This window comes from Xyrauchen texanus, chromosome 31 (assembly GCF_025860055.1).
Source record: "Xyrauchen texanus isolate HMW12.3.18 chromosome 31, RBS_HiC_50CHRs, whole genome shotgun sequence".
NCBI classification, from domain to species: Eukaryota; Metazoa; Chordata; class Actinopteri; order Cypriniformes; family Catostomidae; genus Xyrauchen; species Xyrauchen texanus.
Window position 1 is genome coordinate 40,028,497 of NC_068306.1, and position 9,074 is coordinate 40,037,570.

Here is a 9,074-nt window from a genome sequence, read left to right on the forward strand (position 1 = left end):
GTCTCTCATTTCATATACAAAAACAGCAGCATCGCTAACATTACATTAACAGAACAATAAATAAATGTATTTTAAACTACAGTATAAAATTAAGTTAGCGTAAATAAAAATTGTAAGTATGAACGTGTATGTAGATGTATAAATATATAGTTCAAATAACCACCCCAGAACGAGCACACAGAGGCTGACTCCAATCAAAAGGAAAGAATTCAATCGCCGTGACAGTTATTTGTGTTCCAGAAGAGGTTACTCTCATCCTCTATCAGTCTGATTGAATGTGCTGCTTCTGTGACGTCATCCCATGTGCCCGATACAGGCAGCGGTGCCGCATCTCTGCAGGCATACACACATGAACATTGCTTACAAGCATGGAGGCGATTTAATTCACAGGAAAAGGAAACAAGGTGCCTTTCTGAAAACTACAGTGTAAGTCCTCATCCGACCGTCGCTTTACAGCGATGTTTGTTGGAACTTCGTATCGCTGCACTTTAATGTTTTTGTGGTATGATGAGTGTTTGTGTTGTATTTATCCGTCATATGCAAACGACATCGCATGCTATAAGTAAATAAATGCAAGTAGGTCGACTGGTGCGGTTAGTGCTGCATATACAGAACGGACTTGAATAACCTCGGTAAAAAACTGTCAATAGAAATGTTTCAATATGGCGAGTGTTTTGCATGGAGTGCAGGTTATAACATTAGTTATTCAAACCGCTTCAGCTCACGGGGTGGAGGAGGGATTCTCAGAGTCCAGCGGTTGTTCGAATCAATCCGAGAAAGACTGCCAACTAGGCTATTTTAATGTGCAAAGTCAACATTTGAATGTTTTCCGAATCACTGGGTCAATATTTTAACAGTACTGCGATTTAGTGTTAATAATGCTATTTTGGGCATTGTCACTGTCTGTAAAATGGTCTTGCGAGTGTTTACTTAAAGCCTCATCAGTATAATAGGCCTATACTCAATGAAATGTTTTTAACTAGCTGTACATGTATATGTTCATTGTTCATTTGTTCTTAGTTCTGGAACTAATCCACTTCAATGAATGATTCTCGTCAGTTTTTATAAATCAAAAGCAGTTTGGAGTTATTGTATTATTATTATTATTATTATTATTATTTGTAGTAGTGCTAATAATACAAATAATAGCCTAATGATTATAATAATAACAGGCCTAATGATGAGGCTAATAGTAATAATAATAATAATAATAGCCTAATGATTATAGTAATAACAGGCCTAATGATGATGATGATAATAATAATAATAATAATAATAGGCCTAATGATGAGGCTAATAGTAATAATAATAATAATAATAGCCTAATGATTATAGTAATAACAGGCCTAATGATGATGATGATAATAATAATAATAAGAGGCCTAAGAATGATGATGATAATAATAATAGCATTCCTAATGATGATGATGATAATAATAATAATAATAATAATAATAATAACAGGCCTAATGATGATGATGATAATAATAATAATAATAATAATAATAACAGGCCTAATGATGATAATGATAATAGTGCCTAGTAATAATAATAGCAAAGGAGTTACTAAAAACCAATAGTTATAATGTCATAATACAATTATAATAAACATCCAGTTACGGTCTTTCTTAAATCCAAAAAACAAAACAAACTAAACACAGGAAACATATAGGTCAAAAAGGGAGAAAAATATATATTTATTATTGCTCTGCTTAATAAAAAATATGCATCTAATGTAGTGAATACGTCGTTAAAGTGTCGTTCACAGTTTGTGAATGAGCACTAAACACTTATGGTCGAAATTAACATCAAGGCCAAAATGTAGAAAACATTTTCTTTCTCTTTCAACATCTTTGTTTGTTTGTATATCAAGATGTATTAAGGTTCCAAGTTAAATATAGCCTACCGGTAGATGTTTAAATAAAGTGATGTTGTGAACAAGTCATTTTATTGTTTTGTATAGTGTACAGTAACAGTACACATCGTTTAGAAGCAGTGAACAAGAACACGAGAGCTCATCTGACTGGACAGATCATGCATGAAGTACGAATAAAAGAAAGGTTATGGCAGAAATATGCAAATACATCATCACTTAGTTCCAGACATTGTGTAATGGACCCACTTTAAACCGCTATGAATCCTCACCGTCACCTTCATCCAGCCTTCTCTCCGTCTTCATTAATTGCTGGTGTTTAAACAATGTTTGAATCAATATATGACACACGTGATCATCTACACATTTGCTTTAATTGATATACAGGTAAGGTATACCGGTAGGCTAATTCCAATCTTAGAAATGAACGCACATCCTCAAATCTCCATAAAAGACATTGAGTAGCCTACACCTGTATTACATAATGTTACCACTCATTCAAACAATAAGAATAACAGTGATTATTAGATCAAATTAACTTCTTTTGCAGATAATGTTACAATGTTAAATTCACTCACACATTTGCGAGAGAGCCAACCCGCTTTCAGTCTTCTCTGATGATAGTGTTTTCCTTCATTTTCATTAGGGAGACTCTTTAAAATGTACTGTGAAGAAGTGCTTGAGGTCTTGTGTCACACTGTTAAAACGAAATGTCTTCAGTAGTTTAATTCGTTATGAGCAAGTGCTCGCTGTGAAGTGAAGTATCAAATTATTATTCATCAGGCTGGGTTTTTCCGGTAAAGTACCAAACGAAGTGCATGTTTATCTTGTCGAGGCGCTGAAGTTTATTATAGTACTAAATGTAGGCCTATATAAATAAATAATGCACTGTGTCCATAAGGTCCAAGTTAAGCCACTAGTTCCAGATAATGCTCAACTTATAGAGGCTGATGAAAGTGGCCCAAGAAAATGCATCTAAATTGATTGCACGCGTCATTATAAAGGGCTCTCACTTAGTTTTGTTTCTTTGGCTGCACAGAATATTATTAAAATGACGGGCATCGGTATTAAGCTACAGACCTATACCTCAATAGAGTTCATATAGGCCTATCATCTGGATAAAGTTCTAGTAGGCACTGTGCACTTGTAGCCTTGCTGCCGTGCAACATGCAATTTGTGGCTACCAACTAGACTCACTCCTGGAGCCGATCTGAAGCACCCATTGGAGCAAGAGAGAAAAGGATATCTTATTGAAATCTCCTTAATTTCAAACGATATTTTCTTTAATTATTTGTATTTAAGTTTTAAAAGTCGCACCTTATTATCATTTAAATGTAGTCCCGTCACATCGCACGCGCAGACTGCCGAGTTTTTCCAGCACTTTTTATTTTCAGAAATATAGTGTAAAACAAGGACTTTCCAATATTCATAATACATTAATAAAATGTATTACATGTCTATTTGTCTCTTTTAAACTGTAAACGATTGGAGAAAGATACATTTAATTTGCATGTAAGGGCTTGCGAATGGTCCGGAATCTCGTCGATTTGCGAACGTTTTTACTTGCTACTAGATAACGATGATTTTGGGAAATGTGCGATTAAAAGTGCTTTACCAAATCCAGCGTTTCCAAACAAATAAATAAAATGAAATTAATAGTGTTATTGCAGTAAATTGCCTATATAGAAATGTCGCATAATAGGCCTAATTTTTTTGTTTCCAATTTCAGGCGTGTTCATTTAAAAAAACATTCGACCAAGAAATACTTGCCATGGCTATGCAGATTTTTCAAAGTCATAATAGTAAACACTACTAAAATGTTTCTGTGTCTTTGTTGTAAGCCTAATCAACTTTCTAACAATTCATTTGAGAGAACATGGTGCCCATCATCGCCTTAATTTCGGAGTGCCAAAGAACTGCTACAATAATCCCATATTGTATTTTACCTAATTGGCAATTTCATATTCAATTTCCAGATAGAACTTATTGTTTGTGCAATAGTGGTAACTTTTTATGTTATATAATATTGTCTGAAATTATTTTTCATCGGAACATAAATCGGATCGACGAGTTCTCTCTTCCCGCCACTAATTAAAATGTCTCTATTCCTTAATTATACAGTCCACATAAAGTGTGCTCATTTTTAAATATTGTGCAAAATTTTGCATACATAACATTAATTCCCAATTACCCTTACAACACAATTACACATAATTATAAGTATCGCAATAGGAATATATAGCCAGTTACTGCAGACTGCATTCTGTCCTGTCTGTAGGCCAACCAATGCGGATAAGATGATTTTTGGAGAAGTGCCCCCACCCCCATAACTTTATTTTAAACAATTCACAGATTCAGACAGGTGCATATCAGGACATTTAAACTCTCATATACATTACTCAAACAAACAAACAGGAAAACGCAAAAAAATACAGTACTGTGCAAAAGTTTTAAGCACATAAGATGTTACAAATCATTTATCTTAAGATTGTTATTTATATATTCACGTTTAGTGTGTCAATAGAAAATATACATTTTAGACTCTCATATATTCCTTTTGAAAATAGATTAGAATAGAAGAACAGGGAGCCCTGCAACAGATCGCATGGTCCCCACAGAGCATGGAGTCAGTCTGTGATTACATGAAAAGGCAAAACAATTAAGCGCAAACAGATAGAAGAACTGTGGAGAATTCTCCAAGAAGCTTGGAACATCATATTTGCCAACAACCAAGAAAAACGGTGTCCAGGTGTGCCTAGGAGAATTGGGGCTGTTATAAAGGCAAAGGTGGTCACACCAAATATTGATTTAGCTTTTTTAACGTTTACTTGTATTTGCATGACGTTAATTGATAAAACTATATATATATATATATAAATTTGTCAATATTTTTTAAGAAATCCTCACTATGCAAAATTTTTCACAAGTGCATAAAACTTTTGCACAGTACTGTATATAAACGACAAAAAAAATAAAAAAGAAGGAAAAGAAGGAAATTACATGAGAGAGTGAACACAAATGTCATTTTAGACATCATTGTATGTGGCAAGTATGTATCAAATTTTTCTTCAAGAGAACTTGATCTCGCTTTTCAGAGTCATGTACTGCAGCCTGAGTCCATGAACACAATATTCCTCTTTGGCAAGCTTTCCGGCACAAACTGCTGATATATTAAAGGAAAAAAGTTGAGTTGAGTTGTATGTATAGAAATGGTTGTGCAGTGTAGGTGGGACTGACACTGAGAGCGGGGAGGGGAGAATGGGTGGGTCTTTGTGCTCTGTGCTGCTGTGGGTTCACAAGGAGCACTCACTCTTCAACATGAGTACCTAAATAGCGTATGAAGGCTCCACATATGTATTAATCGGAGAATGATCGTGGATTGTTCTTATATGGCACCACCGGGAGAGGTTTTGTAACACGCATGATTGTTTTGAAGGTGGAACGAATTTGGACATGGCCTCATCTTTTCATCTGCCGAGAAACAACAGCACCAGAGACACGTTAGAGAACACGAGCAGCGAGTCTTCTGACAATGAAACTGCAGGTAAAGGACACGTCACATTTCCATATTCATCCATACGTTAAACCTAAACACGCTTAAAATATAGCCAAAGCAAGCTTAAGCTTATTTGAATAAAACATTTTTCTTTTCGGGATTGTGTATTAAATTGTGTCTTGTCGCTTTGATCATAGAGACGTTACCTCAATGTCTTAATAACAGCTAAAATCTCCCATTCGGTAAATATTATTATTAAATGAGCAACTGCATGTTTGTTAGCTTAGGAAAGGGTGCTGGTCTATCTGACCACCTGAAGTTTACAACAGTGAGTCCGGCCTGCATGAGCGACTATTCTTTTCACTGGCTATAAAATGTGCAATATAGCCTAACAGCCGTAAGTATGGTGTGGAAAAACGATGAAAGAATCAATCTTTCATCAAAACAATTTCAATCAAATATATATGCACATAAGTGGACTGCATGGGCTATCGTTCAGTCCGTGCGAACGAGCCATCAAGCAATTCAATTTTGCTTTTCTACAACTGACTCCTGCTTACAAAAATGTAAATATTTATTTATTTTTTTTAAAAAAGAGCGCGACAGAGCACTGAGACCACATATCAAGTCCGATCTCATCTCCGCAGAAAAGGAGCGATCTGTCGAGCAGAGAAGTGACGATGGAAACGCGGATGACTCCAAGAAGAAGAAACAGAGACGGCAGAGGACTCACTTCACCAGCCAGCAGCTGCAGGAGCTGGAAGCCACTTTCCAAAGGAATCGATACCCAGACATGAGCACCAGAGAGGAGATCGCCGTGTGGACCCACCTCACAGAGGCCCGAGTCCGGGTGAGCGAACCATCTCGAAACGTACAACTAATGTATATGACAATACAGGTTTTCGGCCATTTGCAAAGGCACTTTTTGTGTTCAAGCAAGCACGACCGTCACAGGTTTCAAGCCAAGATTGAAATAAATAAGAAAGCTAATCACCAATGAAGTATTTACAAAATTATGATTTGCAAATTCATCATACATTAGGCTCTAATTCGAGGAATATTATTCAAACTGATAAATAAGTCACTTTTACGTTTATCAATTTTACAATATAACATGTTATGTTTTGTGCATTATTCGCTTGTAAATTCTGCAATTTTACGCCTGTTATGATTTTGAAAATATTTCAATTTTACACTACGGCATTTATAAACAATTTGACATAATTCTTAAAAAATTAAAATAAATAAAGAATGAAATCACAATAAATGTTTCTTTGTATCTTTAAACAAGTTTCCTCCCAGAGTATTCTAGAACCATAGTAATGTTGACTTCATTAGTATTGTTGGCTTGATTATCGGAATGAAAATGAAAAACAGTTTATGACTCTTTGTATATTCCATTCGTGAAAAATAAATAAAAAAACGTTAAAGTCCGCAGTCGCTTGAATCTTGCTCTACCCAAATTACCAGGAAATAAAAAAATATCAATTTAAATTCCTTAGAATTTAGAGAGAGGGTTTAATATACTGCAATAGTAGGCTATAGTAATAGTAATAGGCCTAATAATAATTCGTTTTGGCTCCTTGACTCGAACAAATTCTCAGTCAAATATAGAAAACCCTACACTGAGTAAAAATGTTAACCTAAGATGCTTAACTGGTTTGACTCAAGTCAAAAAAATATTATTATTTGTCTTAATCAACCGGACTACATTTAATCGTGTTATTGTGTTTCTTACACTGCGCGTTGAAGCATAGGCTTGGCTGTTCTTCGTTGTTTCTAAAATATGAGAATTTATACAATAAAATGTGGATGTCTATATCCTGCAGTTCTTTTCTTAAGGTTCTATTTCTGCTTAATTTTAAAATGCGTTTTATTGGGATACCCTAATATATTCAGGTTAATTTAGTGATGTTTAATATTCAATCACTAATTTTATTTTTATAAAATCAGTTCATTTACATGTTACAAAATGAAGCACGTTTTATGTCAAAAAAAAATCTGTGTCACTAGCGGAATGAAGTCAAAGAATTGGAATTGGATATATTGGAACAGTATTGGAAACATGAAACACTGCGCTTCAAGTGATAACACGGAAATGAACCCTGTTTTATTTCTCAAAAATAAGATTTAACATCACTGAATCAACCTGAATATATAAGTTCACACAAACACAACTAATGTGGTATATCTGTCTGTCTGTGTATCGAATAGCGTCTTGTAGCCTATGCTGAATAAACCGTTATTCGTCAACTTTTCAGGTCTGGTTCAAAAACCGAAGGGCGAAATGGAGAAAGAGGGAGCGTAATCAGCAAATGGATTTGTGTAAGAACAGTTATCTGCCCCAGTTCAGCGGCTTAATGCAGCCTTACGACGACGTCTATCCGGCGTACTACAACAACTGGACAAACAAAGGACTGACTCCAACCCCACTGTCCACCAAGAACTTTACCTTCTTCAATTCCATGAACCCTCTCACGTCCCAGTCTATGTTCTCAGCCCCAAACTCCATCTCGTCCATGAGCATGGCGTCCGGGATGGGACACTCTGCCGTGCCCGGCATGCCAGCGACGGGCCTTAATAACATCGGCAATCTCAACGGCATCGGCAGCGCCACGATCAATTCCGCCATGAGTTCACCCACATGCCCGTACGGGCCTCCGGGCTCCCCGTACAGTGTGTACAGAGACACTTGTAACTCTAGCCTTGCGACGTTAAGACTGAAATCAAAGCAGCATCCGTCTTTTGGATATAGCGGCTTGCAGAGTCCCGGCTCTAGTCTGAACGCATGCCAGTATAATAGCTGACGAGTTAAACAACCGTACTGGATTAGGTGCAATCGGCATTTTCACACGAATTATGCGGATTGTCTGTGTTTACCTGAACTTGCACAACAATTTAAATGTCCATTTTTGAGGATTTCAGCGTTATGCAGACAGACACATTCACACATTGTATAAGTTATAAGGTGGGACGATGGAACAACATTTGAAAACAATTCAGTGCTCTAAATGATAACAATTGGGTTGTCAAAGCACGAACCTGACATTAGGCCTCGATCGCCTGCTGTATTCTTGAACCGCGTTTGTGAGTGACGTTCTCTTGTATTTCGTGTCATGCAGAGGTGGTATTGTCCTCGTGGACTCTCATTCACAATCTGGATTCTTTCCTCGTAGTTGTTTCATTGTCTGGAAAACTTTACCGCATGCTATAGTGAAAAAATTTTTTTGTACGGAATTATATGAATGTGTAGCTATAACTTTATATTGTACTCATGTTGATTGAAATTATGCTTATATGTTATGGTAACGTTTTGAATAAACTTAAAAAACAGAATAATTTCTAAATGAGTCGTCAAGAGATGTATGTCATTTTATGCCAGCTTGATTATTTCAAACAATTTTGACATGAACATTAAATCTGAAAAACCATTCAACTGCTTTCCTTTGACATTAGCCGAACAATGTTCAAAGATTTTGGTCTAAAAAATAAGTTATAATAACAAGCCATGCGTATGCTATATGTTCAAAACAGAGCTCGCATTTTGTGCATCTAAAATTTCCCCATTCTCGTGATTTAGTGGAGGGAGCTAAATACTATTTTCTATGTTTTGGTTATATCGTGGTTCGTGGGCAGGACTCAAATTGGCTCCAGTGGCATCCAGCAGTCTTCACGGAGTCAAACTTTTGCTTTTTCACCGGTCAT

The 9,074-nt window shown here is 36.0% G+C and overlaps 1 protein-coding gene across 3 annotated transcripts; it reads left to right on the forward strand.

Annotated features, from left to right (window-relative positions):
- The first annotated feature begins 326 nt into the window (after positions 1 to 326).
- Positions 327 to 8,697, forward strand: LOC127624582 (pituitary homeobox 1-like). Of its 3 annotated transcripts, XM_052099368.1 has the most exons (4): positions 327 to 426; positions 5,310 to 5,417; positions 5,966 to 6,219; positions 7,631 to 8,697. In XM_052099368.1, the coding sequence occupies exons 2-4, from the start codon at positions 5,327 to 5,329 to the stop codon at positions 8,174 to 8,176; spliced, it is 891 nt and encodes a 296-aa protein (XP_051955328.1). In that variant the 5' UTR covers positions 327 to 426; positions 5,310 to 5,326; the 3' UTR covers positions 8,177 to 8,697. The 3 variants fall into 3 exon arrangements, with proteins under 3 accessions (XP_051955328.1, XP_051955326.1, XP_051955329.1); XM_052099366.1 differs by lacking the exon at positions 327 to 426 and having other exon boundaries at positions 5,187 to 5,417; XM_052099369.1 differs by lacking the exon at positions 327 to 426 and having other exon boundaries at positions 5,187 to 5,417; positions 6,017 to 6,219.
- The last annotated feature ends 377 nt before the right edge of the window (positions 8,698 to 9,074 follow it).

What these genes read in the sequence shown, in the direction of transcription:
- LOC127624582 (XM_052099368.1), top strand. Translation starts at nt 5,327, where the DNA reads ATGGCCTCATCTTTTCATCTGCCGAGAAACAACAGCACCAGAGACACG. An exon ending in TTCTGACAATGAAACTGCAG is followed by an intron (nt 5,418 to 5,965) that starts GTAAAGGACACG and finishes TTTTTAAAAAAG; the next exon opens with AGCGCGACAGAGCACTGAGA. An exon ending in TCACAGAGGCCCGAGTCCGG is followed by an intron (nt 6,220 to 7,630) that starts GTGAGCGAACCA and finishes TCAACTTTTCAG; the next exon opens with GTCTGGTTCAAAAACCGAAG.